At 36.3% G+C, this 16,925-nt stretch overlaps 1 protein-coding gene across 1 annotated transcript; it reads left to right on the plus strand.

Moving 5' to 3' along the window:
* The first annotated feature begins 406 nt into the window (after positions 1-406).
* Positions 407-5,275, plus strand: LOC123529033 (arylsulfatase B-like). Its single transcript, XM_045309202.2, has 2 exons — positions 407-540; positions 2,338-5,275. Exon 2 carries the CDS (start codon positions 2,349-2,351, stop codon positions 3,837-3,839), a length of 1,491 nt encoding a protein of 496 aa, XP_045165137.2. The 5' UTR covers positions 407-540; positions 2,338-2,348; the 3' UTR covers positions 3,840-5,275.
* The last annotated feature ends 11,650 nt before the right edge of the window (positions 5,276-16,925 follow it).

Here is a 16,925-nt window from a genome sequence, read left to right on the forward strand (position 1 = left end):
TTGGATATTATAGAAAACATGTTGATTATTTCTTATAACAATGGAATGCTAACTAATATTGTACCGGAATCGAAAATTCATCGCCAGTAAAAACATTATATTTGGGAAATAGATTTTAGTTTTGCGTCCTTTGTTGGCAAATAAAACATGTTTTTTTCGTTCAGATGCGTCGTAATTAATCACGAAGGTCGAAAAATAATCTTAAAAGTATTAGCATTAGTCTTCGTGTAAGTCACCAACTACCTCGCAGGTTCTGCAGACGTCAATACACAAAAGCGTGTACCATCCTTATATCAATGAATATGTGGCTTAAAAACATGTAGAGATGGGTACATGATATGTCAATCTAGCATACCTTCCATTTTAAACCTGTGATTTACCAGATGAGTCACTCTAAAATATCCCACTATCGTTATCGGTCATATGAGTATCGCGCGTGAATGAGAAGAAGCTCTCGTCCCAACTATTAACATTTATATAGTAATATAAATAACGACAGAAAATGATAATTTACCAACATATTTTGGATCTGGAAAGTCGGTATGTACTTGCTAATATAAACTCTGTTACAAATTTAAATTAATTTTTTAAAAAATGTCTTCGATTTGTATGATACGCAGTAATTTGTTTGCTTCTGGTTCACAATACACTTATACACATTTCAAAGCATTCATTGCTTGTTTTTCGGCGAACGCCGTCTAAATTCGTTTTCGTTACCTATGCCACGTGACTTCAGTTTGCAAATCAAACTACTTGATAACGCATTATAGATAATTTATCAAAATGGAAGATTTATGCAACACTCTGCCTGATTGGACGAGAGTGTCAATTTCTTTCACTCTGTTGATTGTGCTACGCTGAGTGAAATGTAGACAAAGCGTTTATCCTAAACGACGCTGTTCACAGTTTTAAAGCTAACTTTGGCTCAGTATATTTAGCAAGAATATTGATATATCTCAAAATGATAAGTAAGTTTAATAAATATGATAAAAACCTGTTCAAATACCAACATATATCAAATTAAAGAAAGAGCTGAATACGGTCTGCGTATCACATGAATAAGGGTGTAATAAGAGTCTTTTATGTAGAGAAGTGCTTTTTAAAAGATTTTCCTTGTTACAATTGTCGTGTGTATATGAAAAGGTTTCTTGCTTTTGTGACTTATTCAGATTGCATATTAAAATGAGTACTTGTTTGCTTTGATATATTTGTTATAAATTATTTAACTGATTTATTATATATGAATATTTTTCTTTAGTATGGTATGCAAATATTGAACTCAGTTGAAATTTGTTTTATTATATATATGCTATATAATGACTGAATCTCAATACACTGAAATGAAGGTACGCTGCATACAGTTTATCTATGTGATATTACTACGGTCAAACTTTGCTTATGAAACAGAAATATTGAAATAATTACAATTGTGTTTTGCTTGACCTTCACTTTTTTATAGGTGTGACGTCATTGTCCAAAGATTCATGAATAGCGAATATGCATTTGTTAATGCGGGATCAGTTGGCCTATTTTAGAAATAAATTAAAATAATAAATAAAAAATCCTTTAATTGATTTTTTCTCATATATTCTAATCAAACTTGATTTGTAGCATCTTTATTAGGCCCGCAGCCAACTTTGTTCAGCTGGGACATTTGACCCCTTTTAGGGGCTGCTAGAGCTAAAACTAGAAATGCCTTTATACAGCGTCTCATGAACAGCTTGGTGGATCTTTGTCATACTTAGTCTGGAGCATCATTATAAGGTCCTCTTCCGAATTTATTTATATAGGAACTTGGGCCCTATTAGGGACCACTATAGCTAAAAGTAGATATGCCTTTCTTCGCATTAACCACTAAAATGTAATGGATTTTTATAAAACTCGATGTGTAACAATATCGTAAGGTCTCCCGCTATTTTGTTACAAATGGGGATAGGGACCAATTTAGCTAAAAATATAAACACGTTTAATGACCTCTTCTCATGAACCGCTTCATGAATCTTCACCAAACTACTGCTGTAATTATTCGTCTAAGGATAAACGAAACAAAATTGCAACCCTACGAAATCTTTGCGAAAAATTAAAAGAGAACCATTTAAATCGTTAAAGTGCGGTGTTTAGTTTTGCAATTTGAAAAATATTAGACGAAAGATGAATGTTAGATGAAAAATTCATACACTTCTTTCCTTATTACAATTCGCCGACCATCATTTTTAAAGATATTTCTTGTTACAAAGGTGTTTACAAATCTTAACTCATGCTTAGATATCATAATCACCAATGTAACGAACTGTAATTATGACTTTGAAGTAAACTATTTTGGTATTTACATTTCAGACGGAACAAAAATGATGTATCGCAGTCTCAGAGAGCTACTCCTGACCATTATGGTTATGTTAATGCTGTCTACGTCACTCGCCAAACCACGGAATATCGTTTTTATCGTTGCCGACGATCTTGGATGGAATGACGTCGGTTTTCACAATGCGGACATGATCACTCCAAATATTGATAGGCTTGCGAATAGAGGTGTGATTTTGAACAGTTCTTATGTTCAGCCGGTATGCACACCTTCGCGACACTCCTGGATGACTGGAATTTATCCATTCAAGGCAGGCTTACAAAGAGGAACTATACATCCTGGACAAGCAACATGCTCGCCCCTTGATATGGAATTCTTTCCACAAAAGTTACAAAAGCTGGGATATTCTACCCACATGGCGGGAAAATGGCACCTTGGTTTTTGTAACTGGGACTGCACGCCTACAAATCGCGGGTTCGACTCGTTTCTAGGATACTACAACGGTCAAGAAGATTATTATAATAAAACATTTCTAAGTGGTACTGACTTTCACGACAACAGAACGCCTATAACAGGAGACAACAGATATTCTGCCTTTGTGTATGCAGATAGAGCAAAGTCAGTTATCAAAAATCATAACAAAACAAAGCCTCTTTTCTTATACCTTCCGTTCCAGTCAGTGCATGCTCCAATTCAAGTGCCGAAGCGTTTTGAGGACATGTATCCAGATATCGCTAATGATCAGAGAAGGCAATATTCGGGCATGGTGTCTGCCATGGATGAAGCTATTGGAAATGTTACGCAAGCTTTGGTCGATAACGGTATGATGGATGACACTTTGATTATATTTACGGCTGACAACGGAGGATGGCCCGGCCATGGAGGAAACAACTACCCATTGCGAGGAGGAAAAATAACTATTTTTGAAGGGGGCACGAGAACTGTGTCATTTGTTTCTGGATCAGGTATTGGAAAGCCTGGATCCACATACAACGGCTTAATTCATGCTGTCGACTGGCATCCGACAATTTTGGCAGCCGCTGGTAGTTCAATGGACGACACGAACGATAACATTGACGGTTTGAACCAGTGGAAAGCAATTAGTTTAGGAGGGGAATCGATGAGAACAGAGCTAGTTTATAATATAGACAATTTTGTCTTAGCACCAAATGGACATGCTGCGATACGGGTAGGAGATTTCAAACTGATAGACGGGTATCCAGGACCGTATCAGGACTGGTACAAGCCAGAACAAGGGTATGAAAATAATCATCACGTGACGACAGATTACTCCAAGATAGTGAAAGATGATTTAGCCAAAAATAATGGTGAATGGAAAGGAGACGGACTTTATAATTTGAAAGACGACCCCACGGAGCACCATGATGTCTCTAAACAATACCCCGAGATTGTAAAAACCCTGAAAGCTAAACTAGACGAGTATAGGAAAAGTTACGTAACACCAAATGATCCATTAATTGATCCTAAAGCCAATCCAAAAAACTATGGCGGGTTTTGGATGCCTGGTTGGTGTTAAATGATATTTATATGTGCTTCAGAATAACAGTGCAATTGATTAATTCTCAGATTTACAAACATGTTGGCATGATTCGATTAATGTCTTTCTTCAAGCCAGATTTTGTGTTACTTCATGCGATTATTTAGTCCACACATATGCTATGAATCGAAATCTATTGAAGAAGCTGTACATGTGACATGCTTCATTGATCGCTTGCTTTTTAAACGCGGTACTTGATTGGGTAGTGGAGAAACTATCATGTTTTTTACTCTTTGGAAGTGTTATAAAATGATCATAACATTGTTGGTTTTGTTAAGTAAATCTTAAAATGAATCTGAAAATTGAAACATTATGATGGTTTTATTTTGTTTTTACATTAATTAAGGCACATTCCCCAAATTCATTAAATTGATAGATGTTCATCCTTTCTTTTAATTTTACAACAATTATGAATTTGAAACTACTGTATCAATTTTACTCTTTTGGGTCCAATAACCATTCTTAAAAACTCTCATAGTTTTAAAAGTAGTTTCTCAGTAAATCTTAACAAACGCATCTAAAATTCGTTACCTATGAGGGGTTTTATACATAAAATATGTGCTGTGATGCTATAGTTTGTACAGTTTTAAAAGTGTTCATTGTCATTTGAAATCTCTGATGTAAATAGTAATTGTCATAATACTTTGTTTTGTTGGAAATCAAAAAAACATTTGGCCATTTTGCAAATAAATAAATCATCTTAAAACTTCAACAATTTTTATTTCATTATATTTGCTTAGAACACAAGAAATGCAGAAAAAGTTCAGAAAATATTTTTGTGTTTTTATTTATTTCATTATTAATATTTATTTGTGAACTTAGTAAATCATTTTTCTACAGATCATGTCATTTTGTATATCAGTTTTGAGCAGTTTTTGATTATTTTTTTTAATTAGTATTTTTTTTTTTATATTATGATTGAAAGAAAAGGGTAGTATGAATGAAATTTTATTCATTTGATTAAAATGTAGTATAATTATTGCTGACAATCATATAGTTTGTTTTATTATGATAAAGAAAGTTGATTTTCAAACCACTAGCTTCTTTATTACTGATGGCTGGTTATACATTGGATTGGTAGATATCAGAGCCAATACACTGAGACCTGGGTATCATACAGAAAAATGAAGTCCATACACTGTGACTGTACAATCACACATACATTGTAAAGGCTTGATGAAATGATTGAAAAATAGACTTTTCCTTAAATATATTATACATTCATGCATCCTTAAAGGTGTTTCAGGTAGCAGGAAAATGCATCTTTTCATGTGGCATATTAATAGAATTTCGACATCGGGAGGGATAACCCACCCCAGGTTTGGCCCCCCAGCAAAAAATCCTGGACACGGGCCTGATGTCTATGTTCAAGAGCTGTTTCTTTTTTGCATTATATTAGAAAATACAAGAACAAACTTTAGCTAAGTTGTATATGCTTATATTGTATGGATATTTTATAAAAAAAAATATTAAATAAGAATAAAATGTTATTTTAAACAGTGTTGTCATATAAACATTTTCAGTGTTAAATTGGTAAAATAAACTGGTCTATCGGGTACGTGTACACATATAACAAAAGACTGGCAAACTGAAAATTGTGGTCAAAGAAAAATAATCATAGTCACTTAGTCATTGTAATTGTCATTGGTTCAAACTGAAGCACTTACATTTGTACTGACTGCGAATAAGCAGACTCAAAATCTCTAAATGTTTTAAAGGACCTACATTTGAACTGTTTTCTCCTGTAAAACGTTAAAGTTTCGGAGTTTCCGATGTATTTCCCAATTAAACAAAGAAGACTAAACTGTGTGTTATTGGGATGTGCGTGAAATTAGCCAGAGCAGCCAGAGTAGCCAGAGTAGCCAGGGTTCAGCCAGAGTTCGGCCAGAGTTCAGCCAGAGTTCAGCCAGAGTTTAGCCAGAGTAGCCAGAGAAGTCAAAACTCTGGTTACTCTGGCTAGCCAGAGTAGCCAGAGTTCAGCCAGAGAAGTCAAAACTCTGGTTACTCTGGCTGGCCAGAGTAGCCAGAGTTCAGCAAGAGTTCAGCCAGAGAAGTCATAACTCTGGTTACTCTGGCTGGCCAGAGTAGCCAGAGTTCAGCCAGAGTTCAGCCAGAGAAGTCATAACTCTGGTTACTCTGGCTGGCCAGAGTAGCCAAAGGTCAGCCAGAGTAGCCATAATTCTGGTTACTCTGGCTAGCCAGAGTAGCCAGAGTTCAGCAGGAGTAGCCAGAACTCTGGTTAGTTACTCTGGCTGGCCAGAGTAGCCAGAGTTAAGCAAGAGTAGCCAGAGTTCATCCAGTATCCAGAACTCTGGTTACTCTGGCTGGCCAGAGTAGCCATAATTCAACCAGAGTAGGCAGAGTTTCTAGATTTTTAACATGTTCTGGTTACTCTGTTCAGCCAAAGTAGCAACAGTAGCCCGAGTCACCAGGATATCATTTGCTCTGGTCACTCTGGCTGTTTCTAACAGAGTAGCCAGAGTTCAGCCAGAGCTAGAAAATATAAAAATCCTAGAACGTCTGGCTACTCTGGCTGCAGTCTAAAAGATAAGACAATTCTTTGAAGTCCGTTTTATGAATCACTTGATATATATAAAACACTCAAAAATCAAACCTGAGAGAACCAAAAGGGTCATTTCGCAATAGGTATTACAGTATTTTCTCTGGCTATTCGGGCTAGCCTTGGTAGCTAGAACCAATGGACATTTCGGAAATTCTGGCTGTTCTGCCTAACCAAAGTAGCCAGAGCAATTGACATCCTGGTTACTCGGCTACTCTGGCTGAACTCCGGATATTCTGGCCAGCCAGAGTAACCAGGACTCTGGCTACTCTGGCTGAACTCTGGCTACTCTGGCTAAACTCTGGCTGAACTCTGGCTAAACTCTGGCCAGCCATAGTGACCAGAGTCCTGGCTACTCTGGCTACTCTAAATAGCCACTTGAAAATAGTTATTAACTTAAAATTCAGATTGAACATGCTATTTAGATAGAAATGACATATGAGTCGTGCCATGAGAAAACCAACATAGTGGGTTTGAGACAATAATGGATCCAGACCAGCCAGTGCGTCAGGATCCATGCTGTTCGCTAACAGTTTCTCAAAGTCCAATACGCTTTAAAAGCGAACAACATGGATGCTGACAAAACTGCGCGTATGCGCAGCCTGGTCTGGATCCATGCTGGTCCCAAAGCCACTATGTTTGTTTTCTTGTGGCACGGCTCAATTATTAAATTTCATAATCAAATCCAGCTAAGACTAAAAAACTTTTGTGAACATGGGACCTGGTTACTCTGGCTACTCTGGCTGACCAGAGTTGCAAAGAAATCTTACAAACTCTGGCTTCTCTGGCCAGCCAAAGTAACCAGAGCAAAAGGAATCCTGGTGACTCGGGCTACTCTGGCTGACCAGAGTAGTCAGAACATGTTAAAATCCTAGAAACTCTTCCTACTTTGGCTGAACTCTGGCTACTCTCGCTGAACTCTGGCTAAACTCTGACTAAACTCTGGCCAGCCATAGTGACCAGAGTCCTGGCTACTCTGGCTACTCTAAATAGCCACTTGAAAATAGTTATTAACTTAAAATTCAGTTCTGAACATGCTATTTAGATAGAAATGACATATGAGTCGTGCCATGAGAAAACCAACATAGTGGGTTTGAGACCATAATGGATCCAGACCAGCCTGTGCGTCAGGATCCATGCTGTTCGCTAACAGTTTCTCAAAGTACAATACGCTTTAAAAGCGAACAACATGGATGCTGACAAAACTGCGCGTATGCGCAGCCTGGTCTGGATCCATGCTGGTCCCAAAGCCACTATGTTTGTTTTCTTGTGGCACGGCTCAATTATTAAATTTCATAATCAAATCCAGCTAAGACTGAAAAACTTTTGTGAACATGGGACCTGGTTACTCTGGCTACTCTGGCTGACCAGAGTTGCAAAAAAATCTTACAAACTCTGGCTTCTCTGGCCAGCCAAAGTAACCAGAGCAAAAGGATTCCTGGTGACTCGGGCTGCTCTGGATACTCTGGCTGACCAGAGTAGTCAGAACATGTTAAAATCCTAGAAACTCTTCCTACTATGGCTGAACTTTGGCTGAACTCTGGCTACTCTGGCTGAACTCTGGCTACTCTGGCCAGCCTGAGTAACAAGGGTTCTGGCTACTCTGGCTACTCTAGATTAACCAGAGTTCTAGCTACTCTGGCTACACTAAATAGCCACTTAAAAATAGTAATTAACTTGAAATTCAGTTTTAACATGCTATTTAGATAGAAATTACATATTAAGTTTCATAATCAAATTCAGCTAAGACTGAAAATGTTTAGTGAACCAGGTTACTCTGCCTGCTCTTTAAATCCTAGAAACTCTTGCTACTCTGGCCAGACTAACCAAAGCAAATAAAAATCCAGGCGACTCGGGCTATTCTGGATACTATGGCTGACCAGAGTAGCCATAACATTTTAACATCCTACAAACTCTGGCTTTTCTTGCTAAACTCTGGCTACTCTGGCCAGCCAGAGTAACTAGAGTTCTGGCTACTCTGGCTGAACTCTGGCTACTCTGGCCAGCCAGAGTAACCAGAGTTATGGCTGAACTCTGGCTGAACTCTGGCTACTCTGGCCAGCCAGAGTAACCAGAGTTATGACTTCTCTGGCTGAACTCTGGCTACTCTGGTTACTCTGGCTAGCCAGAGTAACCAGAGTTTTGACTTCTCTGGCTACTCTGGCTAAACTCTGGCTAAACTCTGGCTACTTTGGCTAAACTCTGGCTGAACTCTGGCTACTCTGGCTGAACTCTGGCCGAACTCTGGCTACTCTGGCTACTCTGGATGCTCTGGCTAATTTCACGCACATGTTATTGGGGAAGCTTTCTACAACACAGGTGTTAACGTGTTCGAATCAAAACAATATTATCTAAAACAGTGATTTGCTCTTGAATAAAATCATTGTTTGAAGTTCAGGTGCGTATTATTATATCACTGGGGCTACTCCCTCCAATGCATATGAACTCCAAACAATAAGTTTATCCAACGACAAATCAATGTTAAGGATATTTTATTTCTATATGTATTTTGTCTGTCATGTTGGCTGAATTAAGATTGTTCTTGAAAAAAAGATTGTGATAATGCATTTCTAGGTGAAAGGCGGGTAGGGAAACTGAAACAAAATTAGTTTAAGATTGTGATATTTAGAGGAACAAAAGTTTTGTAATTTAAATTTGTGTAATTCTTGGCACAAGTACATTATTGCAGTTTGACATTCCGAACTATTTTGTTTTCAAGTTAGCAGACAACTGGTTGACGTTAATGCTGCAAACAATATATGCAAAGGGTAAATCCTTACCCTGCTATTTTATAATGAACTTGTCCATCTTTCAATTTTGACCATGCCATTAATCGTTAAAAGGGACACATACAAAAAAGATACTGACTAAATGGCGAACAGTGCAGATCTTGGTCAGACTGCACGTATCTGCAGGCTGATCATGATCTACACTGGTCGCAAAGACAGAAGCAATTGTGTCCAGCATGATAAGGGTTAAACATGTCATTTTCAAAATATGTTCAGAGGGGAATAGTGTATTTGTGGTATAATGGTCTAAAGAAATCCATTATAAATAGTTTTAAGCTTTATTCTTTCACTCAGTTTTCGGTCATATCAGTGATAAGTCATATTATTAAAACTGTTGCATTTCCTTTTTAGCTCGACTTTTCGAAGAAAATGTAGAGCTATTGCACTCGCCCCGGCGTCGGCGTTGGTTAAAGTTTTTGATCAAGTCAAATATCTCTGTTACTATCAAAGCTATTGACTTGAAACTTAAAACACTTATTTACTATCAAAGTCATCACCAGGAGAAACAATCCCCATAACTCTGATTTGAATTTTGACAGAATTATGCCCCTTTTTAATTTAAAATTTTTTGTTAAAGTTTTTGATAAAGTCAAATATCTCTGTTACTATCAAAGCTATTGACTTGAAACTTAAAATACTTATTTACTATCAAAGTCTACACCAGGAGAAACAATCCCCATAACTCTGATTTGAATTTTGACAGAATTATGCCCCTTTTTAACTTGGATTTTTTGGTTAAAGTTTTTGATAAAGTCAAATATCTGTGTTACTATCAAAGCTATTGACTTGAAACTTAAAATACTTATTTACCATCAAAGTCTACACCAGGAGAAACAATCTCCATAACTCTGATTTTAATTTTGACAGAATTATGTCCCTTTTAACTTAGATTTTTTTGTTAAATTTTTTGATAAAGTCAAATATCTCTGTTACTATAAAAGCTTTTGACTTGAAACTCAAAATAGTTATTTACTATCAAAGTCTACACCAGGAGACACAATTCTCATAACTATAATTTGAATTTTAACAGAGTTATGCCCTTTTTTAACTTGATTTTTTTTTACTGGCAAAGCTTAAATTCAGTCAAGCACTGAGAAAAGTCGAGCGCGCTGTCTTACGGACAGCTCTTGTTAAATTAGTTGCAGAATTGAGTCACATGCAAAACTGACAGGTTACATCTTCTCGCGCAGGTTATTCCTCCTTTGGCCACGTAATGACCGTTTTGTTGTCCAGTTACTAATGGTTTTGACAAGCTGACCAAATAGAAATCATGACATGTTTATTACAAAAAGTTTCAATAAAAGGGCATGAAATTTTTTAAACATTATTCAACAAGACGATTAAAGAAGAACAACAAATAAGTTGATTTTTTATTCGTAACAAAAGAACTTTGTTCGGAAATATTTTACGCCATTTGTACTTTAAAGGAGTTGTTTGAAGTAAAGAAAATGAGGTATTAGAAAGTTTTGTTTTACTGCAACAGCTTTTCTATGGAAGAATAAAACATAATATTCATTGTAAACATAGTGAAATAAATGAAAATTTATTTCAAATTCTAGGTTAAATATGCGTATGGGAATTTTATAAGACTCAAAAGATAAAAACAACGTTTTATTTTTTTTTGTAGCTTTTGTAAAATGTTTATGATAATTTAAAATTTGAAAAGGAAGAGAAATGCTACCATATCGGTGGCCAGCTTGTCCACTTTCTGGAGAACTGACCGGAATAATAATATCTGTCATGTGTTTACGAATCGGATAGAAATATCCGTCCCTAGATCACCTGCGCATTGGGCGGTAATGAGGCTTGCCGAATTACCGCCCATGCGCAGGTGGCCGAGGGACGGATATTTCCATCCGATTCGTAAACACATGACTGATATTTTTTCTTGCATATCGTATACATGTTTGCATTTTATTCTGGCAGACTTATATTGCATACCGTATTTTATAAAAGGTAGAAATAGTTTCTTTTTAGCACTCTTTCCTATAGTGGAGAATGAACACAAAGCGCGGGAAATTAACGTCCGTAAGCAGAAGTGACGTACTGATGTTTTGCGTTACGCACAATAACAAAGTTCCACTTTAGTTTTGTCGTTTGTAGCGTAACGTTATGTTTTTATGGTAAACTAACGTATTTTGAATCGAGAAATATACTATAAGGAACGGAGAGAAACTATCAAGGTACCTGCTTTTTTCGTATTTTACATAAACAATATATTATTAGTGTATGAACCAGTAGTTGTCATTAACAGCACGGGAGTCATCTGGCATGGGGGGTGGCAGATGGGTGTTGCCGGCATGGGTAAAATAACCGGAAACGCCAGTCCGATATGCAAGAAAACTGTCTCGTATTTTGCGCAAGCCTTCATAGCAGCCTGCAAATTGGCGTTGTTCAGTTCCATACGTATGCAGTGAGTACATACGTGCATGTTCCTTGAAGTTTCGAGGACACGACGCTTCGCCTTCTTTATAAATAAATGCTTGGCAAGCTGGTCCCCGGCTAGCATTCGTACCACTTCCGTGTATACTCCGTCGAATCGTCGGATAAGGTCTGTGGCCCGGAATTCCTCATCCATGCCCCAGCAAACGTCACAGGTCGCCTTTGCGTGTTCGTTGGCGGAATGCCAGACTTTACTAACTAAATGCTCCAATGTATAAGCCAGGAAAACTCTGGCGATTGCGAATCTGATCTGCGCATACATTCCATTTTTGAAGATGCGCTGTTGTAATTGTTAACACAAAGATGAAGGTTTTAAGGAATTGTAATCTTTGGATCTCTGATAAAGAGTTGGTCGATCCCGTTATTTTTGTCTTCTTATATAGTAAGTGAACCCGTCAACTCAAAATTAAGTAATGTCAAAAATAACATGTAGTCCTAGTTGTTATTAATAGTAGAAATCTGTCATTGTTGTGCACTTAAAAGTTTTGGGTATAGGAGAGATTACCGTGACGTCACCAGGATTCTGCCTTCGGCAACGCTTTTATCTTCCTTGATGGGTGCAGTAGCCTGTAATTGTCTGGTTTCACAGCAGGAGTAATTGTTCCGTCACTCCCGGTGAATAACTTCAGAGCCTGGATTTGTTGACTTCATGACAGAACGATGCTTAGAATTTCACTTTTCCGTAGCACCGACCATGTAAAAGAGCACAAAAATAGCAGGCGATGCATCTTTACTGAAACAAAACAACAACAACAAAAAAAAACAAAAAACATTTAGTATATAAATTTCATTAGGCAATATGTAAGAAATTAGTGGCTGAAGCTGACAATAGATGTGTTTCAACTATTCCTAATCAGTCACCTTCATGGCATGGCCATATTTATAAAATGATCAGGGCTTTAACTTTAATATGTAACTAAACATTATGACTGACTGTTGTAATTATGTCTGGCACCAGAGTCACAAAGTCTTCATGTAATTGTCTTGCATACTGATTCTACCGAATCCTCGGGCGGGGCGTGTGTTCTCCGTGACTATTTGATAAACGACATTGTGTCTGAAATCGTTAGTCCTCCACCTCTGATTCATGTGGGGAAGTTGGCAGTTACTTGCGGAGAACAGGTTTGTACTGGTACAGAAACCAGGAACACTGGTTAGGTTAACTACCCGCCGTTACATAACTGAAATACTGTTGAAAAACGGCGTTAAACCCAAAACAAAACAAAAACAAAAAACTTCTTGTAATTGTCTTGCATACAGATTCTACTGAATAAGAGTCAAAACCGATTTTTAAAAAAAAGTTGAATTCATGGCAGAGTTAGTAAATAAAATATAGTTTACAATATATTGACACTTGTAAATAAAATGTGAACTGCTCTAAATCTACCTCTAATGGCAGATTTAGTAAATAAAATATAGTCTACAATATATTGACACTTGTAAATAAAATGTGAACTGCGCTAAATCTACCTCGAATCTGTGATTAGTGTCAAATCCGGGCTATTTTTGGAAAAGATATCGGACAAAACTGTCGATATGAACTCAAATAATATCTTTAACACTACATATCGCTTAAATACGTACTTACCTTGAGAATAAATCATCAAATAATTGTTTTTGGTAGTTTCATTTTCTCCGCGACCTTCGATGTTTACAAATGGCGTGTCGAATCAAAGGGCGATAAATTATTAATCATTTAAAATTTTTAAAGAAACGGAATTGCAAAACACGGAAATGTTTATAAATGTCACTTCATTTTTTTCTTGTGGCAAGGTAGAGTATTATTGAAAACAAGAAATGCATTAATTGCCGCGAACACGTGGTAACGTCCACCATTTTTTTTGTGACGTAACTTTAATCGATGTTTTCTCAAATGACGTAACGCCGAATTTGGACCCAAAATGTCATGGTGCGTCACATATATGTTTAGCTGTCAACAGCATATTCAAATATTTTTAACGTAGGTCTGACGATTAATTTCTTCAAGTAGAATAGAACACAACTAAATACACAAATTCGTAATATAATACGCATTCAAAGATAAGGTAATCGAAAATATTTCATTTTTTATTTCGCGTCACAATTTCACTCATTTTTGTTTCAGTCTTAGATTATCCGTTTTTTGTTTTTGTTTTTTTTTTTTGTTTTGTTTTTTTTTTTTTTTGTTTGTTTAAGTCCTAGATCGTTTTTCTTGCGTTTTAAAGTCAAAACCCCAATTTTTCTAAAAGGTATATATAAAACACGGCATTACAAGCGAAACACATTTTACAATATGTTTCACAAAGTTCTTTAGTTACGAATAAAAAAATCAACTTACTTGTTGCTCTTCTTTATTAATCGTCTTATCGAATGTTTAGAATAAATTTTCATGCCTATTCATTGAAATATTTTTGATACAATTGGCTAATTATGCCACTTCGTAATTGTCATTTTTCTTTTCTGAATGAGAATGCATTTCCGCTGATTATATTTAATTACCATACCTAAATCATTGCACAAAATGTTGCCAAAATGTTGTAAAACTATTGTTCTTTTTCTTTCCATTTCAGTTTCAAGAGTGTAGACAAAACCCCTGTCGGCAAGGGAGGAAAACGTGCATTCTAGCTCTGGAATTTTGTTAAAGTATTGTGAAAAATATTGTGAAAAAGTGTTTCACCAGTAATGCTGTTGGGCTTTTAAAAATATGTTTTAGAAAATTAAGGTTTTGACTTCAAAACGCAAGAAAAACAATACTAAAAAATGTTTTCGACTTAATTAAGTCACTTTCTCCTACACATACAGTAACTAAGTCAAAATGTTTCTCGTTGATGCAAAAAACGTGTCAAGGCCTAACTATACTAAAGGAACCAGCATGGGAGCCATCTGGTCTAGTCGCGTAATGGCGGCCAGGTATTTGAACACTAATTTTTCACTTGGCATAGCAACAGAGGTCTAAATTGAAGCTAGTTTCTGTTTAAATTTCATTGTGGATGTATTTTTGACATTTTGGTAGGAAAAATGGGAGAGCAGGTTGTATTTGGTGAAGTCAAGCTCAATTTTAGTATGAGTAGTACTTCCAGGTCACAGCAGTGTGATTTTGATGTCAGTTTACAGTAAGCAAGTATGACCAGAGAAATCTCTCTTAGAAGATTCATGACCCCTACTTTTCTCTTCATTTTATATCAGTTTTATCATAACTCTTTAAAATGAGGTAAGGATTTGTTCTCTGAAATGGGTCTAGCTATGTTTGGTAGCTCTTTGAAAAAGGTCAGTTTTATATAGAATATATAGGGAAAACTATTTACGCTATTGTGACCTCAAGGCAAAGAAAATTGCGTAGATAAGAATGAATAAAAAAACTGAGTGTCGTCCCTAATCCGGATTCGACTACCCTAATCCGGATTCGACTACCTTAGGTTATACTACACTAAATTATACTGCCCAACGCATATGTAAAAAGTAACCTAGTCTCACAGCCATAAAAACATTTATTTACAATAAATAATATTTACTGTTGTTTACAAAGACCAGTGATAGCAGTTTGCAAATTGGGTGCATATAAATACACAAGGGAGGATCCAGGACATAGGCACCCGCCCTCAAATCTGACAAGCATACACTTTCGAAAGCCTAAAATTGAGATATCAATAATTTTATTCAAAACATTATATCAAAAGTATTTAACTACTGGAGTGGTTGAAGCACACAATAGTCAGTTCAAAAAGCTACCCACTTGGTCAGATTGCATTTTTTTTAAAGAGACACAAATTTAGAAAATGACTTTGTCTCAAAAGTTCATGGTCAAATATAAAGTCAGATTGCACCAGTTGAGGTATGCTTACCAAACATTTTCCCGGGGGTATACCCGGGCCCAAACTCCTCTCGAGGCTTTGCTGGACCTTTGCTGGACCTTCTTTGGTGCATGCCGATGATGGAACTCGTGCCTAAAGGATCTGATATACTTCCGTGCCATCGCAGCGACATGCCGTCGCTCGGTTTGTAATAGGAAGTGTATTGCTTATGGTTAATTGAATCATATAAAGGCATTTTGCACGATAGATGTGAATCGGCATTAAAGCAATGCAACCGATTATCTACCCGAATATTTCAAATATCTTGTTTGAAGAATAACCTGCACATTGCCAGTTTCAAATACATATATAAACAGTTTGTGCGCTTAGCAAATTGTTTGAGAAGATTCTCCCGCATACTGACATAGGATGATAGGTACAAATGCTATAACAGAGTGTAAAGTCATCAAGATTATCAAGCTACCATAAGGGAAATTAACAAAGTTCGATACTCGCGTTAAGATGGTATAAAGGGAAACAACCAAATTTAAACAACTTAGCCTAATAATCAAGGGGCAATACTCTTCAAAACACGGCCTCATTTCTGGACATGACGGAAAATTATAGATAAATAAATAGTTTTAGTGAAAAATATGCGCATTGGATATCTTTAAAAGAGTGGAGGGAGTAATTTCAAATTTTCATATAAACAGTATTAAATATATACATTTCTAACAGGGATCTAAATCTAATCTTTGCATTGGAACTTTTTGTTCCATTAGATCTCAACCAGAATATATGAAAAGTAAAAAAGTCGTAAAATGCTGCTAAAAGGAAATAGATCGCCTATAAATAAAATGCTAGCCTAAAATTAATTGAAATACGGTAGATATCATAGTCACTTGCCTTATGCATGATATCAAACACTCATGACAATGTAAAGTCCACCCTCGAATTCTCACTTTCTCAGGCCCAGAGTGAAATCACCTAGTTACCGGCAAACGGGGGTCAAATTACTTGACAATATGTTCTATTTACAATCTCAAAGCATGAGGAACAATTTGATATTTGGTAACATAGCGGAAAGTTTGGACAAATCTTCTGTGCAAACTGAGGCAAAGTTACGCGATTTTATGACTGATGGCATAGTAATCCTAAAGATTTTTGGAAATTTTTCAAAAGTAATAAGAAAACATCAAGTAACAATATATCGCTTGGTGAGTTTTATAAAATTACTTTTCGACATTTAATGATAATTGATATTTTTAACGGCGTATTGATTTTAGGCTATTTTCCTGATAGTTGGGTAGAAGGCATAATTGTACCACTACATTAGCCAGTAACTATACAGGATTTACATTAGTTAGTTGTTTTTTGGTGGTGTTTTTTAAATATTTACATGTATCCTTAACCAAAGAATTAATAACTAGATTTGAAATAATAATATACTTAGTGATGTTCAGTTTTGGATTTAGAAAGGGATGTTCAACTGCTGATGCCATTT

This window comes from Mercenaria mercenaria, chromosome 13, assembly GCF_021730395.1.
Source record: "Mercenaria mercenaria strain notata chromosome 13, MADL_Memer_1, whole genome shotgun sequence".
Taxonomy (NCBI): Eukaryota; Metazoa; Mollusca; class Bivalvia; order Venerida; family Veneridae; genus Mercenaria; species Mercenaria mercenaria.